Source organism: Vanessa cardui, chromosome 6, assembly GCF_905220365.1.
Source record: "Vanessa cardui chromosome 6, ilVanCard2.1, whole genome shotgun sequence".
Classification (NCBI taxonomy): Eukaryota; Metazoa; Arthropoda; class Insecta; order Lepidoptera; family Nymphalidae; genus Vanessa; species Vanessa cardui.
In genome coordinates, this window is record NC_061128.1 from 14,731,981 (window position 1) to 14,757,923 (window position 25,943).

General features: G+C 31.8%; 2 protein-coding genes across 6 annotated transcripts; both read left to right on the forward strand.

The window, feature by feature from the left end:
• The first annotated feature begins 699 nt into the window (after nucleotides 1-699).
• LOC124530511 lies at nucleotides 700-5,819 on the forward strand. Its single transcript, XM_047104695.1, has 6 exons — nucleotides 700-1,609; nucleotides 1,813-2,406; nucleotides 2,723-3,550; nucleotides 5,132-5,419; nucleotides 5,494-5,539; nucleotides 5,657-5,819. The coding sequence occupies exons 1-6, from the start codon at nucleotides 700-702 to the stop codon at nucleotides 5,817-5,819; spliced, it is 2,829 nt and encodes a 942-aa protein (XP_046960651.1).
• Nucleotides 5,820-7,312: 1,493 nt separating this feature from the next.
• On the forward strand, nucleotides 7,313-16,102 carry LOC124530410. 5 transcript variants are annotated; one of them, XR_006966470.1, is made up of 6 exons: nucleotides 7,313-8,692; nucleotides 8,764-8,992; nucleotides 9,608-9,695; nucleotides 10,195-10,274; nucleotides 15,105-15,237; nucleotides 15,817-16,102. XR_006966470.1 is itself a non-coding variant. In XM_047104574.1 (5 exons), the coding sequence occupies exons 1-4, from the start codon at nucleotides 7,434-7,436 to the stop codon at nucleotides 15,167-15,169; spliced, it is 1,641 nt and encodes a 546-aa protein (XP_046960530.1). In that variant the 5' UTR covers nucleotides 7,313-7,433; the 3' UTR covers nucleotides 15,170-15,190; nucleotides 15,817-16,102. The 5 variants fall into 5 exon arrangements, 2 of the variants coding, with proteins under 2 accessions (XP_046960530.1, XP_046960531.1); XR_006966471.1 differs by having other exon boundaries at nucleotides 15,105-15,190; XR_006966469.1 differs by lacking the exon at nucleotides 10,195-10,274.
• The last annotated feature ends 9,841 nt before the right edge of the window (nucleotides 16,103-25,943 follow it).

Genomic DNA, 25,943 nt, shown 5'->3' on the forward strand with positions numbered 1-25,943 from the left:
AGTCAAAACGACGCAAAGATCAAAAGACAGGCGGAGAGTAAATATTTAGATATAAAAGACTTTGAAACATTAAAAAATATTCAAGATTACCAAAAGTATGATACTAATGTAACACAATCACAAAATGTGGTTACAGAGTCTGCTAACAGTGAAAAACTATATGGATATGACGAAAAATCTACTACCAATACAGACAGTAACACGTCAGATATTTATGAGTCTGTAAATTTGATGGATTTGACTACTGAGCATGGAGTGTTTATGGGGACGGCCGAAATTGAAGCAATTTTGAATGAAATCAAACACAGAGAAATACAAATGATTGCTCAACATGAGCCATCAGTATCGGACTTAATTAGCAGCACTGTTACAGAAACAACGTTCGTTTCAAGTTATCATCCAAAGTTACGAAAAATGTTTCCTAATTTCGCAATTAGTACCATATTATCACTTGATAGACATAACAAAATTATCATTGAGAGTACCTCTGTAAATAATATTGCAATGGATGATAAGCAGCAAAATAATATTCATCCTCGGTCGTTGAAACAAGATGCTACAACGTTAGCATATAATGTTGAAAGTATGTTACAAAAAAAGTGTAAAAATGTTTATAACAAAATAAAAAATAAATTATCAATTGATTCTAAAAAAGTAACGAAAAAGGTTCAAACAACTATCAAAGAAAGCGTTCATAAAATGTGCGAAAAAACAACTCCAAAGCCGAAAAAATTAACTAAAACAACAAAGAAGTTACATAAAAATATTACCACAACTTTAAAGACACGGAAGCCGGTAGCAAAAACGACAACACTTAAAAAAAACCATTATACTCCACATCAAAACAAAAATAAACTAAATTCAACATTACACTCAATACCTGTTTTGAGCGATGATTATTCCATGCTGTCGGTTTTTGAATTACTATTGACTAAAACCCATGAAAATAACATGTTAAATGTATTGTCAACAAAAAACTATCCGATTAAACGAGAAGTTAAGTCAGAAAAAAATGTTGAAAATACAAGTAAAGATAAGAACAATTTTCAAGTGCATGACTATGCAAATGACGATTATAATTATAATGGTTCTACAAACTCTTACGAGCAAAACGATCACTACGATGCATTAGATACAAGTTTTGAGTCTCTTAGCAACAAAATATCGTATAATGATTATGTCAATGGTTTTAAATATTATTTAAACTCTCAAAAAGATCCCGAAGACCTAAGATTTTCAAATGTTATTCGTTATCAAGCCCATAAACACCATAAAGTAGATGATATAGGAAAATATATTCTAAATAAAATCCCTCAATTACCAACAACAAGACTAAAAAGAAAATTTGTTGAAACAGAGACTTTAGATGATCAAGATGTTTCGACTAAAAGTGAAGATTCTTGGTTTAAAAAACATTTCTTTATATTTTTAGACAAAGATACTCCTAAAAAATTTCATTCAGCACAGACAGTGACATTTAAAGATTTTAAAGCACAACATAATAAAAACACTAAAAATTCTAAAAATTTTCTTACTACTGACTTATATGTAGTGAATAATAATATAACTACGCCTATGACACCTTTGATTCCGAAAAAAAGTAATTCAGGTATGTTCATAATTGTTTCAAGGCACTTCACAAATGAATTAAAAGATTCAATATATGTACATATTTCTAAAGAACGCATATAATTTTTCACTTGTTTTCAGTTTTTACAAATAAAAATATAGGAGACTTGAAAAAAAATTACAAAAGAAATAGTATTGGATTATGGAATTTTGATAAAAAACGTAGACTTAAAAGATATCTAGACCATGGAAAAAGATCTCAAGATTTAAAAACAACTTTGAATTCAAAGAACATAGGGTTGGTTGACATTGACTCTGTACAAGTCACGTTAGTGACGGAAAATCCACGGAAATATAACAACAAAATAGTTAACTATATGTTACCTAAATTTCGTAAATCTTACTATGAAAAAAAGAAAGGGAAACGAGAAACTGATTTAAGAGTTCCACGTTTTAATATATTTAAAACATTTAAAGGAACGCGAAAAGTTTCGGCTAAACAAAGTACAGGAAGACAACATCTTTTTGACTACGAAATTTTATCGGACATAAATAAATCTGAACGAAATAATAATAATATTAAAATAACACAAAAAGACGAATACGAACGTAATCATGATAGCAAATATGAAAATGAATCTCCTTTTAGAGTTGATGATATTATGAAACAAATTCCAAACATTACGATAGACTTTCCAACTATATATCCAATCCGAACAGCAAAATACAACAATTTTCATGTTACAACAACGAGATCTGAAGATTATCATAATAATATGGTTAATAATGAGAAACTCGGAATAGATTACTTGACAAATAACTTTTTGAATTTACAAGGTAGTCTTTTGACCATTCATTAATGTACAAAAAGATTTTTAAGTAATTTAGTCTTAAAAGTAGATTTGCACAATTTGCTTAATATTGCCTTGTATAAAATGTAGAGGAAACATAATACGTATCGTTCTATATAATAAATTATTTCATCGGAATTAGCTACAAATGGTTGCTTATTGGTAATTCGCTATTATGTATGCTATACACATACGAAAATTGTGTGTCAGTTCTTTAGTCACAATAGTGTAATGTAGTTATAATTTCAACGATTATTTGAGTATTTTTCTGGTTAATAAAATTTTACTTTACTGTTCCTTAGATAAAAGAACTCTAGTCTTCAAAGACAAGATAAATAAGTATCTTGAAAATCTGGAAGATGACTCAATAAATATGAATGATAAATCAGCTTTGCCTTTACCAAATAATTATAATAAAGAATATTTCGCTACCTTCTCATCTATTTCATCAATGACTAGAGAAGGCATCGGAAAGGAAATTGAGGATTTAAAGAGCAGAATAAAAAGTTTCGATGCTGATAATGGAAACAAGGATGCTACGAGCATAAACAGACAAAGTGATGGTAGATTTAGAGGGAATGAGGTTATAATAAAAGCATATCCCTACAAACAATCACTATTAATCGCTAAATCACCAAAAGTCGTGAAATATACAAGAGATTACAAGCAGTATTTAAAAGATGTTAAAACTTTAGACTCTAATGATATTGATTGGTTAATAACGAACATAAAACATGAATTAAATAAAAACAAACATATATCAAATGTGAATAAGGAACACCATCCTCAAAAAACTACAAAAAATAAAAATAAATCTAAAACATCTAATTCTAAACTTTCACATAAAAACAAAGATTTAATAAATGCGACTGTCACCAAAACCAATAAAATCTCAGATAAACATCGAGTTTATAATAAGAAAGAAAAAATTAAACCAAATGATAAAAAATCTAATTTAATCTTTGTTCCAATGCACAATGATGAACCTGTTTCGTATACGGAAACAATAAAGACAGAAAATTTTGATGATATTTATTTATTAAAATTTACTAAATCAATTCAACCTAACGAAAAAGTTAAACCTGAAGACAAAGTTAAAAATTACTTTGGTAAAGACTATCCAAGTAATGGTAAGTATGTTAAAATCATGCAACAAAGTATACATTTTTTTTTGCAAAGCATGAATAATATATGTTTAAATATTGGGTATTCGTTTCTCAAAAAACATCGGATGCTGTTGATGATGATGCGGACGTATGTAATCGACACGATCTAAGATGGCCCAGTGGCTTAACCGATTATTTCGAGTTCAAATCCCGCCAAGCACCATTTTATATATGTTATTAATTTGTGTTTATAATTCATCTCATGCTCACCGGTGAAGGAAAAAAACATCTTGAGGAAACATGCATGTCTAAGTTCATCGAAATTCTGCCACATGTGTATTCCACCAATCCGCATTGGAACAGTGTGTAGGAATATGTTCCAAACCTTCTTTTTAATGGGAGAGGAGATCTTAGACCAGCAGTGAGCTGGCTACAGGCTGTTACTTTTACTAAGTAATATACACCACAATCCAATGCAGGTACTTGCTAGAGTACTACATTGGATAGTCGCTTTTTCGACGAATACCTTTGAATGTTACGTTTATACAGATCGACGCGTTACCAACAACGGACACTGATATTGCTTCGAATTTCGATGTGATATCAATACTATCAACTGACATCTTACTACGAAAAAACTAAATTGGAGCTCGGTTGAAAAGAGAGCGCATAGGAAGCACTGTATGCAAATGTTTACATAATTTTGCAACTAATGTGGGTTGCTTATGATTTGGGTTCATTATGATACAATTTTAGGCCAGTTTTCAGCATTGAAATTGTAGACATTGTATTTTTATTTTATTGTGATAATTGACAATCAGATCTTAATTATAAATGAAAGTAATCGAAACAGATTGAAATAACAATTTAATTTATTTTTGCAGCTAAAAATAAATTAAATATGAAAAATCAAAAACCAAATGTAAGTATTAAACGCTTATATTATGACTTTGGATCGGTAGAATTTTTTCTTTCATATTACTGTAGTTATTATTTATGTAATATTATTATGTTTTAGAAAAAAACAGGTATCATAAACACTCCACCTGAACAATATTTTAAGACTCCGGTGCCTATGGAAATGAATGAATTCAATAAATTTTTAAGAGATGAAAGTATTGATGTTTTATCCGTAACATCTCCTTTAAGAGATACAGTTTCTAAAATTGTCGAGTCACGGAAATCTACTAGTAGAAGGCTGTCAAGTTTCCAAATATTAAAAGACGATTTGAAGACATCGACGTGTAATGGTATCCAAATACTTTTGTTAATATAATATTATAGGTAGACGGATGGGCAAATTTTTACCATTCTTTATATCGCGAAAGCATCAGCCTTCGATGCTAAGATGTTACGCTAACTGTAGTAGTCACTTTGATTCGATCATCCTTTGAACCAAAACACAGCAATACCAAATAATGATGTTTAATGCTATAATAAAGGTTGAGTTGGTAGTGACAGTCTAAACGGACACACATAAAGTAAAATAATAAATAATTTGCTGTTCTTGTAGTACTTATTTTATAATAGATAACAAAATGAATAAAATTCAAAATTAAGTAAAAAAACCTTTAATTATATCTGAATGACATTATTTATCATCAGCATACAAGCGCGAACAAGATGATCGAAACATATTAATGAAGAAAATTCCAAGATATAGTGCTGATTACACTGATGAAACGACAGTGAATCCAAATGGGGCTCGATTAACACACATATTCAAAGAAAATCGCTTGAAATTCACATTATTGAAATCTCTCCTAACAAACAGCAGCCAAGCTAACTCTACCACCAGTATGAGCGTTCCAAAAAGAGTGCATATGATAGGAGAAAGTTATAAATATGATATTATTTTTCATGGACTAAACAATCGGAACCAGGACCTAGACTGTGAGTATTCATCATTTGAGTTTAATTAAAGTTTAAAAGTTATCATAATAAATTATAAAAATATGTGTTAACAGATGATTCGGGAATAGCATTATCTGCTTATCAAAATATAAATAATAAGTAAGTAAGTTTTATTCTATTTTTGAGAAGGTATAATTTTTAACATTACAGTATAATTGATTGATATCAGATAAATTGTTTTTTATGTAACTGTAAAGGTTTTTATTTCTTTACCAGCGAACTGGCGGTTGATGGATCGCTTGAAGATAGACAACGCGGCCGAAAGGGTAATGATAATGATAAAAAACGATATACTACTAAGATTATTTGTTATTTTAATTCATTTAAACAAAGCAGACGAACAAATGAAAAGTGGTCACCTCAGTCATGGCTGAAATAATGGCAATATAAAACATTCTTTATAAGTAAATGCACCATAAGATCCAAGATGTCCTCTTCTGTGTGATAAAACTGCGTAGCACCTTTAATTGCTCATGAAATTAAACAATAGTTGATGTTTTTGCAAAATAGTTGGAAATTATAAAACTTTTTCATATTTTAGCTGTACGGACTAAAAATATACCGGCGAATTTTATTGAAAATTCACGGGTAAATATTTTTTAATTTAGCTAATAAACTTTTACATATTTAAGTTAATAGGACTATCCTATTTTCCAAACCTTATACAATCCGAATAATTATTAAATTTCTCGAATGATTAATATAAGTATTTAAGATTGTAATAATGTTGATATTTTTTTTGTAAATAATGACAAAATGTCAACGAACTCAGAAAAATTGGAGCCAATAATTGAAGACGTTATAATCTCAGGTAAAATATGATAATTGGTCAAATTTAGTGAAGAAAAAACATAACAAGCGGGACCTCGGTGATCATAAATGTTATACGGCAAAAGACGTTGCCGCCTTAGAAGTCATCGTTGATTTGATGAAAAGTACACCAGGTCTTGAAGGAAGCAAAAAAACTAAAGAATATTCACGAAGTTATAACAATAATTCGTACACGCCTTTATTAGAACGAGGAAATCAGTTAAATTCAATTCAAATTCATATTGCAATTCCACCCAACGCTGGCGATAGAAGGAGGTCTATGGACTCCGTCAATTTTCGTAAAGTATTTTCAGCGATACTATCGACTCCAGTAGATTTAGCATATCAAATACTTACCTTCGATGAAACTACAATTTCTCCAACAACAGTTACGCAAACCATACTATCTCCAGGCTTATATTTACTGGTTGAAAACACTAATACTACTGTCCCTAAGGGTAATTACGTATTAAAGCCCTTAAGCTTGATAGAAGCTTCTAATTTAAATATAAGCCATAAAAAATCAATACAGTCAAAGGCAATAGATTTAATGAACAATACGAAAATTAATTTATTAAATAACAATCAGACGAAAAAATATAATTTAACAACAGATAATTACACCAAATGTAAGCGCAACATTAAAATGGCTCATACGAGCAAGAACTGTAACAGTAGAAAAAAAATTGCAGTAAAGAAAAGAAATCTAGATTTTAATGCAATAAAGAGATTTTTCGGACATGATAGGGTTTGTCGATGTCGCTGTAAAGTAAATAAGCCTATGTGTAAATCATGTGCTGAAAGCGATAAAGTCATTACAGAGTTAATGTTCGAGTTTAATAACTTAGAGAAATATGTAACTGATCATTGCACAGAAGTACAAACATTCTTCTGGATGAACCCAACCGGTGGCAAAAAATTAAGAAGTGTAATTCATAGAATCGATAATTGCTTAAAGGATTATTATAAGAGAGTAAAAGGCAAATGTCAAGGACGAACTTGTCAAATGATATCCTCTAATATTGATAAGAGAAGTTTGCGTGTCAGCGAAAATGATCATCAGCTACTGAAAAATCTAATTGTACTATTCAATAATTTACAAAACATAGCTAATTGTCACGTTGATAACGAAAACATTTTCTTATCAGGTCAAAAATCTCTAAACACAATCAACAACTGCTTAATGAAACACATGTATAAGAGGTCTTTTACAAACAAAGATGAAGAAATACCTGAGAAAAGTTTATATTCACTTAACAATGTAAAAATCAACCTCATATGTAATAAAGATGCAACATCTACAGCTTATCTACCAAAAGACAATTATTTTGGAACTAATACTGTAATGAGTTTGTATTACGATATTACCGGAATAGAAAAAGAAAAGCCGAAGGGGTTGAAAACGTTTTTTAGAAAATTTTCTCGTCGAAGAAAAAGTAAGAAAAAGAAAATTTATAATAACACTACAGATATGAAATCGAATGTACAAATAAAAGATCCCTTATTACAAAAAGAAGAACATTCCCTGTTTAATTATTTTAATGGTTACAAAAAATATAAACGAATGAGTGATTTTCATTTAAAATCTACTCAAGAAAAGCCTATGTTTTATGACGGTACATATATAACCACTAAAGCTCTTAAAAGTGATAATGCAAATGATTCGAATTATGTTTCTAGTTCGAGACAAAATGTAATTAAGGATTTTAAATTATCTGATTTTACTAGCGAACCAACAAGAAATAATGCAATATTAATAAATATGTCATCGACAACATTTAAAATAAGCGGTCCAATTTTGCTGTCATCAAAGACAAATAAAGATGTTAATGCCACCACTAAAAGTCACCACACCACCCAATCAAGAACAAATTTTACAAATGCGTCGAATAAATTAAGCACCACTACCAAAAGTGTACAGAAATTTAAAACTAAATCATCAAATAATTTAATAAAAAGTACAACGTTATCGAACGTCAAAACCAATAGTGCAAAAATAACAAATTCTTCAAGAGATGGCGACAAAAAAGTTGGTGGACATAAGAAAAATTTCAATGTTTTAAATAAACTGAAATGCTTTACATTAAAATGTTTGAAAAATTCGAGTACCAAACGCCATCATGCAAGCAGAGCAATTTTTATGCCCTCGTCACCTAAAAAGTATACATTGACAACAACATTGAAATACAGCGAAGTTAAAGATGACATTTTAACAGATGATACAACACTAAATAGCCCAACAATAATTATATTCGACGATATACCGACTCCAACGAATAATCACGAATATTTTGACATAAATTGTTTATTAGTAAAAAAGAATATGAATGATAAAGAAAATGACGAAATAAATCCATTAAATAAACCCTCATATAAATCGATGGACAACATAACCAATAATATTCAATTAAACAGCCTGATTGAATTGAATAGTCAAAAACCGTAAGTAATTATCTTTAATTCACGTTGTATTTAGCGCAATGTTTACTTTAAAAGTATTATATTTTTTTAAGGATTCTGGACAGAATTGGCGCAGATTCCAATGATCACTATGATAAAACTTATAGCGTTCAAGATAAAACAGTAACCACTTTCAATTATCTTTATGACAAACCTACCAGTCTAAATTATTCACAACATTTATCTCCAAGGGATAGGTTGACGGGAAAATCATCAAAAGGATTATTAGATAAGATAGCTGAGAAGTTTGTAATAAAAATTGTACCGCAAGACAAACACGTGGTTGGTACTGATAAAATGATTTGCCTTATAAGTCGAGAAAATTGTAGTTGTATTTTAAGACGTCATATGTGATATGTGTTTGAAGTGACAATTTCAATCTGATTATTAATTGTTATATCCAGTGCCGTAAATAGTCTTTTCTGCGCCCTGTGCGAGCTTCTATAACTGCACCCTATTTAAGCATACCCTTTGCCTATTTTACTGTCTCATTCACTAAAACGAAACGCAAGTTCACTACTGCAAATGCGTTGCCTATTAACGATAAACACTAAACACAAGCTCGTGCGCTGAAAAAAAAAATGAGCTAGCATGTAAGTACGTTTGTATTGGAATCGAGTACTAGGGGCTCAGCGGAATCTTAACAAGAGCAAAACGAAAAAAACGATAGTCCTTTTCTTGCGCCCCCGAGATTCTACGCCTTGTGCCTGGGCACCGGTGGCACCGCCCTATTTACGCCACTGGTTATATAGTTTATTATTTGATTATATTTATTTATTTGATTATTTTAATTAATATATTATAATGTATATCATACACATGATGCATCCAATTCAATGAATTCATTGAATTCAATTTAATGTGTGATTTTTATTAGTCAAATTTATTGCTTTTAAGGTAAAAAGTGAGAAAGCAACAAGTACGACCATCATGAAACAAGGCAAAGAACAAAAACCATTGCATTTAAATAACAATGAGCAACAAAGTAAGTTTATTTTTACTAAACAAATATTTATTTTTGGTTTTATTAAGAACTGTTTAGATATTATTTATAATTTGATTTTTTTATTGGTGTTGTGTGATTGTCATATTGAGGTTGAAATTGTGTGTGTCTATAATAACATGCAATTTTGAATACGCATTTCCTCTTAAATAAGTGCACAGACAGATCATCTCAATTTCCTGTTTCATGGACATATTTTATAGTAAGTCAGTCATCACTTAATAACTCAGTTAAGAGTGAATTTTGTTGCAGTATTTTTTTTATGGTATAGGTTGGCGGACGATCATATGGGCCATCTGATGGTAAGTGGTCACCATCGCCGATAGACAATGACGCTGTAAGAAATATTAACTATTCCTTACATTGTCACGTGCCACCAACCTTGGGAACTAAGATGTTATGTCTCTTGTGCCTGTAGTTACACTGGATTTTGTATAATTATTGAAAATTAGCTTGTTATACAATTCCGATTTATTTTTAGATGGGAGCCCGTTGTCGACAACAAGATTAACCGTTGTTTTATCGACGTAACTTATTGTTGTGATATTAACGACTAATTTTGTAAGTGGCTTTTTAAATATTTCTTACTCTAGTACGAACGTATGGACGAGGCTCTTAGATACACTTTTAACACGTTCAGTGCGGAGTTAGATCTAATACGCCTCGTATGTACATATGTGTGTATGTCTGCCTCGAGGTGCGGCTAAGAAAAACATAGATTTCTGTGTCGTGCGGATACTGTGACATCTATTTGATATATTGTAGGAAAGTGATAATTATATTTATATGATGCCTGTTGAAAACATAATGCTATGGTGCGTATCCTTTAATACGAGGTCGCTCTGATCACCTACTGCATTGAAGAAACAAAATTCTATCACATCACATCGAGTTTTAGTTTCTTAACCGTAACTGGGTCTATTAAGACCCGTACCGGTATTATGATGGTCATACTAGGTCTTAAACGCCCCGTACCGCAGGAATGAGAACAATAAATAAATTATGCCGCAGCCAACGTGTTAAGTTGTAATTTTACTAGGCAATGTTAAATGTAAAGCCGCGATTATTTCGAAATGTAGATTCTAACGAGAGAAATTGCCAGGCAACTCTGTAGTTACCTGGCAATCATATCTGTTCCACAGATGAAATAATATAGCATGTTATTAAAATACAACTGAATATATTTGTCTTGTCTAAATATTAATAGTAGTATATCTGCTACTAATGTTGTAGTCAAATAAGTAATTTAATAATGATTTTATGAAAAAAAGTTTATTTTTTATTTATTAATTGGAAAAGTTTTAAATTGCGGAATTTAATTATAGAAACGAATACTTTGGCCAGGAAGCGTTTTGCAATCGAAAAGTCGGTCTTACAATTTTATTTTCTTCCGTTGATACTAAGATTGGCAAATTTAACCTCTGCGTTGTTTGTCAACTGCGGCTCGTCGCATTGTCAAAATTTAACACAGAATTAATATTGATAAGTTGAGGAATGCAAATTTATCAACATGCTTGTATCTAGTATTTATACCACAAATGTAAAAAAAATTAAGAGGAAACGGTACTGATTTCCTCTTGTCTATTTACAGAACGATGTTTATGTTCGTACTTTCATACTTACCATATTATAAACATTATTTTCAAGCCATAATAGCTCATCACTTTATAAATCTAACGTTACCATCAACAGCCTGTAAATTTACCACACCAGCAGTGGTAAATTTACAACCTCTTCCATTGAGGAGAAGGTTTTGGAACATATTCCACCACGCTCCAATACGGGTTGGTGGAATATACATACATGTGGCAGAATTTTTTTGAAATTACACACATGCAGGTTTTCTCACGATTTTTCTTACATTGCTGAACATGAGATGAATTATAAATATAAATTAAGCACATGAATATTCAGTGGTGCTTAGCTGGGTTTGAACCTGCAATCTGCAACTGGGCCATCTCGACTCAATTAACTCTATAAACGACATATATTGATATCTACTAATTAACCCATGTTTTAGGATAAAAGTTGTGTCAGGGAAGTAGATATCTTTTGATTGAAATCAATACGGTAACGCTACAGGCGTAAACTCGATCAATATGCAGGAAGCCTGACTGACTTTAAATGCTCGAACAAGGCGATTTAATTATTGAAGGTTCGTAAACGACTAGAGACTGGGATACAGAATTATTGAATTGTTTAAGTGAGTCGCTTTGGTATAACTTACAATATTTATTGTAAGAAATATGTGGAGGTTTCCATTTTTTTTTTCGAGGATTCTTCTTTATGTTTATTTAATATTAATTAGTTATCTATATTCATATGCAAATGTAAAAGTAACTCGTCTGTCTGCCTGTCGCTCTTAAACGACAAAAGCAATTAACCGGATTTAAATTCTAGGAAGGACATAGACTACTTTTTTAGCCATAACGGGGTCTATTAAGCCCCGTACCGGTATTATGATGGTTTTCATATCAGGTCAAGAACGCCCCGTACCGTAGGAATGAAAACAATAAAACGAGAGAAAACCGCGGGCGACACTGAGTTATTAAATAAATTTACATTTGACTGGTAAAAACCCCGTTGGAACACCTGAATCTTAAATGCAGAATGTGGGTTTGAACACCACTGAATTTTCATTTGCTTCATTTATGCTTAGTGATGCTCGGAGACGTAGGAAAATATCGTGAGGTAATCTACATGTATCTGATGAGGATCAGTTACATGAGTAAACTTGAAGCATTTCCAGCAGCGTCTTTGAAGAGATTCGTAGCCAAAAACGAAAAGATGCCTTAGCTCAACTACACGATTTTTTATTTCATTTTTGCAATTAATAGCACTCGTTGGATGTGATATTATTAAATAATATATATGTTTGTAAATTCCTGCATATTTTCACATTTTGTTCATAAAATCGTCGAATCTTACGTAATATCGGATTCTTTTAGAGATTTGTCTAACTTTAATATCAATTTCGCACCTGTCTAGGATTCCGTCAGCTTGCATTCATTGTGTGTAGAATATATTAACTCTAATATAATTTTAAAGAAAGTAGTATTTTATTCATCTTGTTTACGTCCTACTTATATTGGTCCTACATATAAGTTTCTTATCTGACGCGTTGGCCTTGAACCCTAATCTCCAGTGTAATCACTGTTTTATCTCATGTTTCATCGTATAATGTGAAATCGTTACGTTGTTTGTGTAAGGTCCAATATTGCTTGGCAAATAATTTGAATTAAATTTAACCCATTTTTTATTTTTTGTTCGTAAAAATGAGTCGTGACTCATTTTCAAGAGTTGAATCATAATAAAAATCTTAATTAAATCATACTTTATTCGAGTTTGTAACTCCAGCCGGAAGTTCGGTTAACATTCTTTTCCGATAAGCAATTTACATATATTTTGTCACAGTTTTCCTTGAAACGTAATGAAGATCTACAAATATTTAGAGAAGTTTTTGTAATATTTGTTACAAGCGATGCCTTGGCTTTCATTTTCGTTTTAATTCATTCATAATATAAACATATGGTAAGTTCTGGAGAAAACCCTTTACATACAAACAATCAAATTTAACATTACCGATATTAGTATTATCTGTATTAATTTCAGCCGCGCTCGTTTGGAAAACTCCCAAGCCGACATTATCTCCCAACTATACAGGCATTATGCAAAAACTATTAATCCGATTGATATGAAACTTTCCGTTTATGATAGTTTATAGTTTCAGAACATATGAACTATATAGTTGGTGATCAATAGTGTCAATAGTGTGTTTGAAAAATTATATTATGATCATTTGTAAGATTTATGGTTGAAGCGAATAAATTAATTTGAAAGATCTTGAAATTTTCAGTTTACTTTATTATTGATGCTGATAGGGTTGTGCTGTCTCGTTCTTTCATATGTATAATCAATATCCAATGAAAGAGAGATATGAATGTTTAACTAGCATCCTCTAAACTAAATCTATATCTATATTAATATTATAAGTGTAAAGTAATTGTGTCTGTGTGTGGCTCTTTCATGACAGTTTTTGCCTGACACATGACAACCAACATCCTAAAACGGGAGACTACTAGTAAAAAATAATTATTAAGCGAATGGAAAGAAAATTTTCTTAGTAGGATGTTATAGGATAGTATAGGTTACGTATATATCAAATGAAAATCATTTAAACGCATTTGTTTTCTTTAGTAACTATAGTAAGCGTGAACAAAGAAAAGCTTCATGCCTCTGTTTCATTTGTCTCGGCATTGGAAAGAGTATGAATAGACATTGCAGCGTTTTGTGCTCACTCATTGAGTGTGATTGCTATTTGTTACGCTGCTTTGCATCTGTTACGTTCTACATTCGAATGTACGTCGTGGCTCAGTGGATAGAAGAGATGGATGTTAATCGAAATGCCCGGGTTTACATCTGAGTAATAGTAGTAAAGTTTTCGGTTTGGGAAATGATTTGGATCATGTCCAAATCATTGACAAATCGCACAGGATAAGATATTTTATCTTATTTAAATATTCTTATTCAAGTAAGCTAATAAAATAACTTTTGAATCATCTTGTTATAGTTATAGTATTGTAGTAAATATAAATCTACCACCGGTTCCGAAAATAGATTCTACCAAGAAAAATCAGCAACAATTTCAGTAGTAATATTTTTCCACCAATTTAATTACAGAGTATGCAAGTGAAATATGATTACATTTTTATATATCCTGTGCCTTTTATAAATACTAAGTCGCCTATTTTTACTTTGATATTATCTCGTGTTGAGAAACACACCTAATTTTTAATATTTTAAATTTAAAATGTGGAATCTTTGTATAGAAAAGATAAACCATTTTCCAGGAAGGAATTACTGTATTTGTGTATTTACGTATGTCTTTGTATGTGTGAATACGAGTGAATTGTTTTATGTTAAATAATTAATATTCTTTTGCATATATTCCCTTAACGGGTCGTATTGTTTCCGTGAGAAGCCTGGTTAATCTATATTATTATTATAAATGTGAAAGTAACTCTGTCTGTCTGTCTGTAGCTCTTTTATGATCAACCCAACAAACCGAATTTGATGAAATTTACTATGAAGCAACCTTAAACTCTAAGGAAGGGCAAAGGCTACTTTTTTTGTCTAACTTCAACTCAAAAAAAAAAACCAGCAAAGCTACGGGCGACAACGAGTATCTTATATAGCGAAATTAATTCCCGTCTAAACGGGGTCCCCACGAAATCATTTTAATAATATTTTTTTGTTATAAAATCACGAAGTAACCTTTTCTTAAAACATTAATCATTGGGAGCACGGAGCTCATAATTCAAAAGGTTCCTTTCTCTGCCTCTCGACATTTAAATGCTTATCTTTGTTGGTTTTTCTCTCTTTTTTTTTCAGATTCTCGAGAGACCAGATTTGAACCGTGGAAGGTCAAAAATATACTTCCGCTTTCGTTCTATTGACTTTGAGTAAATTAAGAAACGGTAAGACGATTTACTGATATAAATAAACCCGGCGGCCCAGCAGGCATGTGAGTCTTAACTGAGTTTTTGTGATTATATTCGTAATTTATCCCGTGAAGGAAAATCGTGAGGTAACTTGTATATTTGAGTTATGTGTTAATGCTATAAATCTTTTTCTTGAGATGAAATAAGCATGGTTGCGGATTTAAGCCCAAGTAAGCTCTAAATTTTCACGTGCTTGGAAAAACATTGCGAGGAAATATGCATGCGTCTATTTTTAATAAAATTCGGTCATACAACCAAACCTTATTGATGTAAGATAGAGTGAAAAGCTTGAACAATAAGGTAAAAAGGAGACCTAAGCAGTGAGAAATTTATAGGCTGACACTTTTCACTTTGTCTTATATATTAATGTATTTTCGGTTTGTTTTTAAACGAGGTCTGCATGATTTTTAATATTGCACTAACAGTTGTAAAATATTGAATTCAAAATTGCGTGTAAAATAACATAAAATTACGTTTATCATAAAGAAACAAAACTCTTGAAATGAAATGTCTATAATAATGCTATTTATGTTTTAAATTAAAATAATGTTCAAGATAAAATATTATATAAATATGACATAAAGGTTGGTTTCAATTTTCAGATTAAGGTTATACGTTTGATTTGAGATGAAGCATCCGTCTACATATGAAGCCTCGATACGACTACTTTTTAATTTAGACGGATTTTATTTAACGATTAAAAACAACAGCACTCAATTATAAATATGTATTTTTTGTTATAACTCTCTCAAATGTTATACCGGTATAGAATTATAGTGTTTTATATTAAGTGTATTTGTATAAACTTTTGAATATAGAGCGTTATTTAAGAAGGCACTCTAACTAGATTTGTTAATTGAGTTTAAGTGATTTTTTAGTCTATGTAAACTGCTGATATAGTAATGTTTTTTTAAATAAATATAGTTTAAACATTATTACGAGTTTATTTATCATCATTAAATAGTATAAAACAAAGTCACTTACCGTTGTCTGTTCTAGTTATGCTTAGATCTTTAAAACTACGCAACGGATTTGAGAGTGATTTGAGAGGAACGTTTTTGTATATAATACATGGACAATAAAGTAAGGAAACACTGATAATTATAGAAGTTTCTAATGTTATGTCGTATATAAACAATTTTTGTAGTATATTTCGGTATCAGTTATTGTACTCAAGCTTAGCCGGGGCGGGCATCGACAATGAAAGCTACGTACCATATATATGTAACGCTTGGGTTCTGTTAATATTCACTCCGTATCTCACTCGTGAAAGGTTTTAACACTGACTCACGGTGACACGCTACTTGAAAATGTCTATGTTGTAATGATTGTGTTCTGAGTCTGGTTCGTTTTTAATGAATAATTCCACAGCCGTTCTAAATATTTTGGACATAACCATTCAACAGTAGAAAAGTAATGTGTATTTTAATTTAATCTAAGCGTTATAGCGTATTAGTGGGGCATTTTGGGGCGCGTTTTGGTGGCGAACTGTCGTAAAGGATCTAAGATGAAACATAAGCAAATGGACCATGTGTTGATATTAGTTTACCTTCCTCAAACACATTACCAATATTAGAAGTTACATTAACACTCGTAGTAATATCTTATAATCATGTTAACTACAGTAATCTAAAAATATACACACAGTGTGCTTAGTGTTGGAGGAAAATATTGTGAGGAAACCTTGCATGTATCAGATTAAATTATTAAATGATAACTAAAGTTTATCCTTGATAGTAGAGGACGCCGTATGTAAGCATATGATATTATTCATGTAATCTTCTTGATAAAACTGACGGACATATTAATGCTGATGGTGATATCATTCTGGCCGATTTTGATAATGACTGTCTGAGTCTACAAGGAGACCAAACAATTATGCAAGACTTATTTTATTGCAAGGGTAAAAGCATGCACAGATTTACTCTTTCTACGTCTCTCCTTAGTCTCTCTATGGAAAATAGTTCAGGCGAAGGACGAACGATTTGGCGGCTTTCTAAAATATTGTATTGCACATATTTCTACCATTCAGACTTCTGAGTTGTTAATGATGATTTTTTACAGGAAAACTCAAAAATGTTGTGGCTTCTGTGGTCTCAGTAGCTAAGTTAGCTACTGGAAAATGTCAATTGTCATTACTCACACCCTATATCGATTCGCTTAAAGGTATATTTTCCTCAGGATGTCCTTATATTAGATGATTTTTCTGGCTCGTAATTGGATTAATTATCATTATTGGCTAAGAGAAATCGATATTAAATTGATAACTTAATTTCCATCAAGCAAAACGGAACTGATAAATGAAACATGATAACATCGTCATTGTCATAATTACATAAAACAATCCCAGGTACTTAAGTTGGATAAGGTTGTATCAACATTAGTACTAACACAAATTATGAATATCATATTTAATTCACTACTACCTACTATCATGCTTAGCATGTGGAGAATGAGGGTCTGCATATTTTCCGTCAACTTCATGAATTATCATCACATCTCAGCCAATTTACAGAAAATGTAATGAATTATACCCCTAAACCGCTTTCATGAATCACACCATTCGACCATTAGTGAAAACTATTTTGTAACGCATACCATTAACTTTTAGCTTTCTGCAGTACTACTCCATTAAAACCTTAACTACGCCAAATCTTACATTTCTCCGAGCGCACAATATCCTTAAGTAGGGGTACAAAGATACTCTCCACGTATTAATATAAATATTTATCGTTCCTTATATATTATAATATAGTGTAGATGAGCACGCTAAAAGGATGTTCAAAAATTCATCACCTAAGGTGGTTGAATGGGGAATGAAAGTTCGTACGGAAGATAATATACAACATATATAAGCTGAAGTATATAAATATATGTTTATTTTGGAAGTTCACCCTCTAAACGGTTAAATAGGATCCATTATTGAGATGGCCCAGTGGTTAGAACGCTTGCATCTTAACCGATAATTGCGGGTTCAAACCCAGGCAAGCACCACTTATTATTCAAGTGCTTAATTTGTGTTAATAATTCATTTCTTGCTCGGCAGTGAAGGAAAAGATCGCAAGGAATCCTGCATGTGTCTAATTTCATAGAAATTCTGCCACATGTATATTTTACCAACCCACATTAGAGCAGTGTGGTGGAATTTGTTCCAAGCCTTCCGCCTCCCTTCTCGAAAGGGTAAAGGCAGGAGGCCTTTGCCCAGCTGTGGGAAATTTACAGGCTGCTGTTATTGTTGTTGTATTTAAAAATGTTGCCAGGAAAGACCGGAAATTCCATCAGGATTAGTCATAAAATAACTATGAGAATCTCTCTGTTCCATTTACTGGTAATTGGTAAAACATCGAAGTAATTAAGAATGAATAATTCAGCGCTAATTAACATTGAGTTACGCATGTTTAAAACATATTACAAAGCCACTCAATAATGTAGCTCAATAGTTTTCCGTCACTTAGGTTATCGTTCCTAATACATTTCGTCGCCAAAATGTAAAAACGGCCACAGAGGCCGCGTGTTCCACACCAATCAAAGCGTTATAATTAATAACTACAACGCCGTTCGTTTATGGTAATTTAAGTAATTTTTCTTCAACACTAATGCGCCTGAGTTCAACGTGCTTAAAACCCCACTTTGCAATTTCACTGCCTCCGAGATGTTATCTCTATCAATTATGGCCCATAAAACGTAATGACTTCATCATAAATCTTGACTGTACACGACAGAATTTACTTTGTGCTGAATAAATTAGGTCAAATTGCTTTTATGTTCTAATGACTATTGGATCCATGGATTACTAAATTAACCTATTTATTTTTAATTCGAATAATACCTAGGAATATAAACCACATGCTATAATTTTGGAGTTGACTCATTCTGATGAATCTGTATGTAATTGCAAGCTCGTTTAAAAATGGAAACATTAAGCAACAGAAGTTTGTAGATTTGACTTAAAATTTTGGCCACAGGTCCTATCTATATCGTAATAATAATAATAATAATAATTTATTTATTTTCAGACAATAATAGTCCATATTTGTTAGTATACAATTTAACTTATTCTATGTTAGTATTACATAATTAATATTTATTTATTTATTATTATTAATTTCTCAGAACATGTAGTTCAGTGAATCTCCTGTACAAGTCTGAGTCCATTCTTTCACTAATTAAATTCAAAATTTTATTCGAGCTTTCTCGAACACGCCGTACTAATGACGCTACCTTTTTGCGCATAATAGCATAGAAGTCATTAACTCCAGCATCAGCAAACATAGCTGAAGCAGTGCAATGTCGAGGAAGCCAGAATAGAGCTCTAAATACATTATTGTATTGAATACGTAAGGAACTGTAGGCCCGTTGTGTAAAGTTTGCCCATAGACTGCCAGAATAGAGGTTTTGGCAATAAGTTTTAAAAAGTGTTATTTTAATTTCTCTTGTACATCTAGCAAATCTATGTGCCAACATATTACCCCGGACCGACAATGCCCTACGCTCTCTCTCAATATCTTGGTCATCACTTAATGTCTCAGTCATGATATGACCAAGATACTTGAACTCTTTAACTCGAATACGTAATGGAATACGTAATACAAGGATTGAAAGTTGCCCAGCTGTGGGATATAAACAAGCGATGAAACTACTGAAATGGCTTTTGCAATATGTAATAGCAAGAAGTTATTTCGCGACTGTAAATAGTGTCATAACTTCAGCGCTCCTTACTTACGAACAAATTTATGACGAAACTTCTTAAAGTTATGATTATACGGATACAGGTGTCCGAGAGTTACTTAAGGTTGATCCTCACGGCTGTATTTTTTATGTAGAATAAATATGACACTTAATATTTGTAACATGCCAACAAAGTCGCTATGTAAACAAATCTTTGACATCATTTTTTGTCTGTTTACTTGTAATTCGATTCGTTTCGACCTTGCGAATATTTTCGATTCAAATAACAATCTAATAATCTGGTATAGTACGACACAACTTAGATGTAGCATCGGCAAATTCGGTAAAATTGATTAAGAAATAGCTGCCTATCGCGCCATTCGACGCTATTCGTCGCTATAGATTCTCGCGTCAGTTCAACGCGCAAATGCAAGTGCATGTAAATCAACGTATCAAATTGACGAATATATTAGGTCATATGATATTACAAGTTATTACGTTTTTGTAAAGATCATATCCCACATAAGAAATAAATATCGATTATTTGGGATAGCATACTCAATTCGGATGTGATCGCTTTACGAATTTTGCCGATGCTACATCCAAGTTGTGTCATACTATATTATATATCTGATTTCATGACGGATAGAGGAAGTTAATGGTGAACTCTTTAATGGCTCCTAGGAAGCCTTCGAGCTTAGAGTAAATAACTTATTTAATGTGTTTTACAATGTCGAAATCTTATTACTATTTTTTAAGTATCATAAGATTATCTTGGTCTCTTTTTGGCAATAAATATAAACTTATAGTTCGATTATGTATTGCTTCGTAATTGGAAACAAAATCTAACGAAACTATACATTTACAATTTTAAAGAGATTTTAAAGAAAAATCACGAGCTGCTTTCGACGTTATTTCCACGACTATACAAAGTAAAGAGCGATCAAAAAAATAAAAGCAGACGATTACACAGCCGTTTTTATTTTTATTTATTCAACTTTGTAATTACAAGTATTTAATTTTTGTATCATCCGATGACGTTTTCAATTAAAATTATAAATTGTATAATTAAAAGTGATATGCTTAAAATATACTGCAACTGAACTATCTGTATTATGATTATTAATTATTGTAGCAAATTGTCAGTTATTTTTAATAAGTTGAACCTGCGGATTAACGGCGGGAAATTTCTAAAACTATTGCAAAAATAATACCTCAAATTTAACCTTAAGTTATGAATTTGAAAAAGTGGTCTAGTCCTTTCCTGGGACTCAAAATATCTCCATAACAATTTTTTTCAAAATCAGCTCAACATTTTTAGCGTGAAAACGCAACAGACGCATGCTTTACCTTTATATATTAGTATAGTTATTGATTTGTTCTACAAAAAAATACAACTTACATACTTTTACTAGCGATCCACACCGGCTTCCCAAAGGGTGAAATACTGATACTAAGTATACTCCAGAATTTGCATATTTACGACTTCACATTAGAAACATCTAAAATGAATAGTGTTTCGTTACTATAATGTCCATATATTTAGTACAAAACCTTCCTCTTGAATCACTCTATCTAATAAAAAAATCCGTCAAAATCTCGATCTAAACATATATAGGACCAGACAACGGTAAACTGCTTTGTTTTATACCATGTAATGACAATACATTAGTCAATGGAAACTTGAAGCAACTGAAAACTTATTATAAGTGATGGTACTCGTAAAATCGTTAACTTCTTTGAATAATTTAATGTACCGTAGAGGCTTAATCGCTGCAATTGTATGGTACCTTATGTATTTTAGTTTACTTAAACAAGCTTTTATTAAAAGCCGGTGCCAACAGTTCGGGGACATTCTCAACTGTACGTTAGAGCGCCGTAGCACCTGCGGACTGAGTTGGCTGGGCGCCACCAGCTAATGTATAGCGTAACTTAGGCATTTAACATCTTAAATGTAGCTGTTTCTCTTCAAAGTGCTATTTATTATAGAGAAAAATGATACAGATTACCGGGATCCCGGGTCGAAAGTATTTATCAAGTTTATTTAGAATTGTTACGTCGAAAATCGCGTTTGTTGGTGAACTGGTTTGTAAATTGATTTAGCAATTTTGATACTTAAAAATGCCTGGCAATGAAATCAAAATGGCAGAAATCAACCTAGGTACCACCGACTCTTCAATTATTCTACCACCGTCCGACTAACACATCCATCATAAGATAAGAGTAAAAATGTAAGTAGTGGACATATAACATTGTTTCTTGTTCAAATGGGAACACAATAATACTGTTTAAATAAAACTAATATACGCGATTCATCCGTTATAATTAGTTTTATTTAAATGTGTAATAATCGCGAAAATTTAAGACAACATTACAATAATACTGAATATTGCTTTTAGGCACAAGAATACCTGATGACTGGGTATATACCCCAAGTGGCTTGCACAAAGCCCTACCGCGTAAAATAAGGCAGTCATCATAACCTTCCTCGAATATTAATAATTACATAATTTTGTCATGCTGATTGAAACTTTGTCTTGGTTAAGAATATCCTTAATAATTTTCCTCAGTCACACATGGCTGAAACTTAACTATCGTGTCTCCTGTTTTGACAACAAACCGCTTAAATAGTGTTCAAACGTAAACGCAAATACATATATTATTTCTATACCCTTATTTTTCTAATCCTATGTTACAGTACACCTGAATGTTTTTCTTGGACGCTGGAGCCACAAGCATGGTGTTACATAGTGTTATTTTCTAAACATGAGGCAATGAGGTATGTTTTCAATAATTTATTAAAATAATAGATGTGAAAAATTCCTTTCGGAATTTGAAAGCATGGAATCCATTTTACATTTTAGTAATTTGTAAAACCATTAATCATAAATTCGATAAATTTTGTAGTTCAGAAATAAGCTCTGTACTAAATAAACGATTCGCAAAAAAATGTCTAGAATGGTGACCTAAGGTTCGTACCCTAATCAAAGATTCGGACATTAGATCAATAAATCATCTCAGCAGATGGTCCCGAACACTAAACACGTCAAATACTTACCACCCAATAAATATCATAATCCTACAGTGGATGCGGCAAAATTGGTTAAGTTTGTACGACGTAGAAATTGTTTGACTAACTTCATTATGGGAACGACCTTTCCCCAGGCTTCATCATACTCTTGAAATACTTAGCTAATTAACAAGGCATTCAAGTAATAAAAGACGATAACTTGTTAAAGTCTAATATGATTTGATGGCTTATTACTGGTATCGTTCATATTAATTATGTAGAAACTTTGACTCGTCGATATATATATATATATTATACATTTTTCACTTTGCCGTTTCGTAAAATCAAATCGTTTGTAAAAATACATTGGTAAAAAAAGCAAATTATTCGATATAAGATTTTATAGATGATAAAAAAGCGTGGAGTTAATACCTGTTGAATTCCAAACAGGATATATTAATTTAAATAATTGTACTAACTAACATGACTTTGTATTTTTTAAATGTTGAAAAAGAGTATCTACTGTATTTCTTGCTGGTTCTTCTCGGTAGAATCTACTTTCCGAACCGGTGTTAATAATAAGTGCTTGTAAAAGCCTTCTTGAATAAAGTTTATTTTGATTTTGTTTTTAGATAACTGATTCGTTTAGTGTAACAATACTAGGAGAGCATCATGCCGTTTGACACGGAATGAGTCAATCTTACAACCCAGATATGCCGATAGCTTTGAAACAAAAGACATCGGGTTGGTAATGAGAAATTTTTGACGGAAGAGTCCAATAACGTTTGACCGGATCTGGGGTTGGATTCAGGACCCTGGATCAGCGACTATTTTAATCATTAGACTAACAATAATTCTTAGTATTATGTAAACATCGTATCGTATTGTCTTAAATAAATGTTGGGCTTAAATGACAACTTTATCGCGAAACTCTCGCCTTAGGCTCAAATTCATTATTCTTTGTCTAAGGCTAATCCTAGACTTCAAGGTTTGTTCTACTTATCTTACGGACCATTACTTTTCTTGTTTATAGCTCAAATCAAAAATATGCTTTATTTATTCACTTTTGTATGAAAATTAAAAAATAGATATATTCAAAATTGCTTGAAACTAGATTTGCATTGATCTCAATGATATCTTATCTGTTGTACAATTCAATTGATGACCCAACTGGGAATCTTTTTGAAAGGTAGGTACCACTAACTCATCATTACTTCTACACCTAGAAGGGTGACTAAGTCAGTTTAACAATAGTCACACGGAACATAAAATATTGGCTTGCAAAGTTGGGGCCATACTGGCTATTTTAGGACCTTCAGGGGTTTGTCCGTTATTTGTCTACCTGTTTTATATTAAACCGCCAAATAACAGTACTCAGTATTGTTGTGTTCCGGTCTGAAGGGTGAGTGAGCCAGTGTAACTACAGGCACAAGGGACATAACATCTTAGTTCCCAAGGTTGGTGGCACATTGACGATGTAAGGAATAGTTAATATTTCTTACAGCGTCATTGTCTATGGGCGATGGTGACCACTTACCATCAGGTGGCCCATATGCTCTTCCGCCAACCTATACCATAAAAAAAGAAAAAAAGAATAAGCCTAAATTACAAATTAATAAAATTATGTAATTTGCTTACTTTTTTTATAATAATGCTATGATGTTTTTGATTAATACGTAATGATATGTTTCAAAATCATAAAAAAGTTTTCGTGAAAAGGAGGTTCATTTCCTTTGTCTTTAACCAAAGAAAGTTTTGCCACAAAAGCAATTATAGTTCATACTTATATAGTTAATTTTAGTACTTCCAGTTTAATTCAGAACATACTCTTAGTTCTGTTCTGAATAGAGAGAGTTCATTGCACTCATAGCCGGAGGGTAACGTCCAATATTTGGTTTATATATAATATGTATTTTGATTAGAATAGCAACTTCGATATTAATAAGTAACTAGTAATCCGTTCAGACAAATAAAATTCATACGAAATTATCCTTCTTCCCCCTTTATGGCTAAAATTACCAAAAATCCTTAGTTAGGCTTCCACGTTGCAAAAGATGACTAAATAATGTTGTCTTAAATTTTCGCGATTATTAGACATTTAAATAAAACTAGTTATAACGGATTTTAATCGCGTATATTAATTATTTTGGACATCCCGACGTTTCGAGCACTTTTCAGCGTTTGTGGTCACGGGTAGACTAAGGTGGCATTTGTCTATTTGAAGAACAAAATAAATTATTATTTGCAACTACCGCCAACGATTTCTCAATTGGTATCTTGAGTAACGTTCCGGTTCCTTCTGCGTGCAAATAATATTTTCTTGAATTGAAGCAACGGGCTACAACTAGTATTCATAAGAACAAAAAATACTACCAATTAAATAACATACCTATCAAATCTAACTATTATAAAGATCATCACTTGTAAGGGTAAATATTCTTGGCCAGGTGTAAAAATAGAAGTCGAATAAATATATGTTTTAGATAATATTCGGCAACGATACCGTGCGCATTTAAAGTGTGCCGCAGACATGTGAAACCGCAGCTGCTAAGAGCGAAATCTTCTCAGCATTGAGTCACGTATAGCTTGTATAATATCTTGAAATTCAGTGAGACCATCTAAATTGCTTGAAGTCAGATAATAAACGGAGCGGATACAGCTAGTGGGGATTTATGGAACTATATTTAAGTTGGTCGACACTTGATACGTGCTTAATGGAATTTCATTTCGACTATATTTTAGTATTTGATGTAGATGTTATCAAATAAACCGTCTACAGAAATATTTAAATAGAATTAAGCCAAACGTTCGAAATTTAAATGTTGAGAATTAAATATCTGATACAGTCAATCGATCTTATTTGGTGGTAGGGCTTTGTGCAAGCTCTTTTATCAAATAATAGTAATTGGTATTGTTGCGGTTTGAAGGGTGAGTGGGCCAGTGTAACTACAGGCACAAGGGATATAACACTTTAGTTCAGAAGGTTGGTGGCGCATTGGCGATGAAAGTAATGGTTAATGTTTCTTACAGTGCCATTGTCTATGAGCGGAG

Bases quoted from the DNA above. Each gene is read 5' to 3' on its own strand.
- LOC124530410 (XM_047104574.1), top strand. From the start codon at position 7,434: ATGAAACACATGTATAAGAGGTCTTTTACAAACAAAGATGAAGAAATA. The intron at 8,693-8,763 runs GTAAGTAATTAT...TATTTTTTTAAG, and splicing joins GAATTGAATAGTCAAAAACC to GATTCTGGACAGAATTGGCG. The intron at 8,993-9,607 runs GTTGGTACTGAT...ATTGCTTTTAAG, and splicing joins TACCGCAAGACAAACACGTG to GTAAAAAGTGAGAAAGCAAC.
- LOC124530511 (XM_047104695.1), top strand. From the start codon at position 700: ATGTGCGAAAAAACAACTCCAAAGCCGAAAAAATTAACTAAAACAACA. The intron at 1,610-1,812 runs GTATGTTCATAA...AAAGATATCTAG, and splicing joins TCCGAAAAAAAGTAATTCAG to ACCATGGAAAAAGATCTCAA. The intron at 5,540-5,656 runs GTAAGTAAGTTT...TTTCTTTACCAG, and splicing joins TATCAAAATATAAATAATAA to CGAACTGGCGGTTGATGGAT.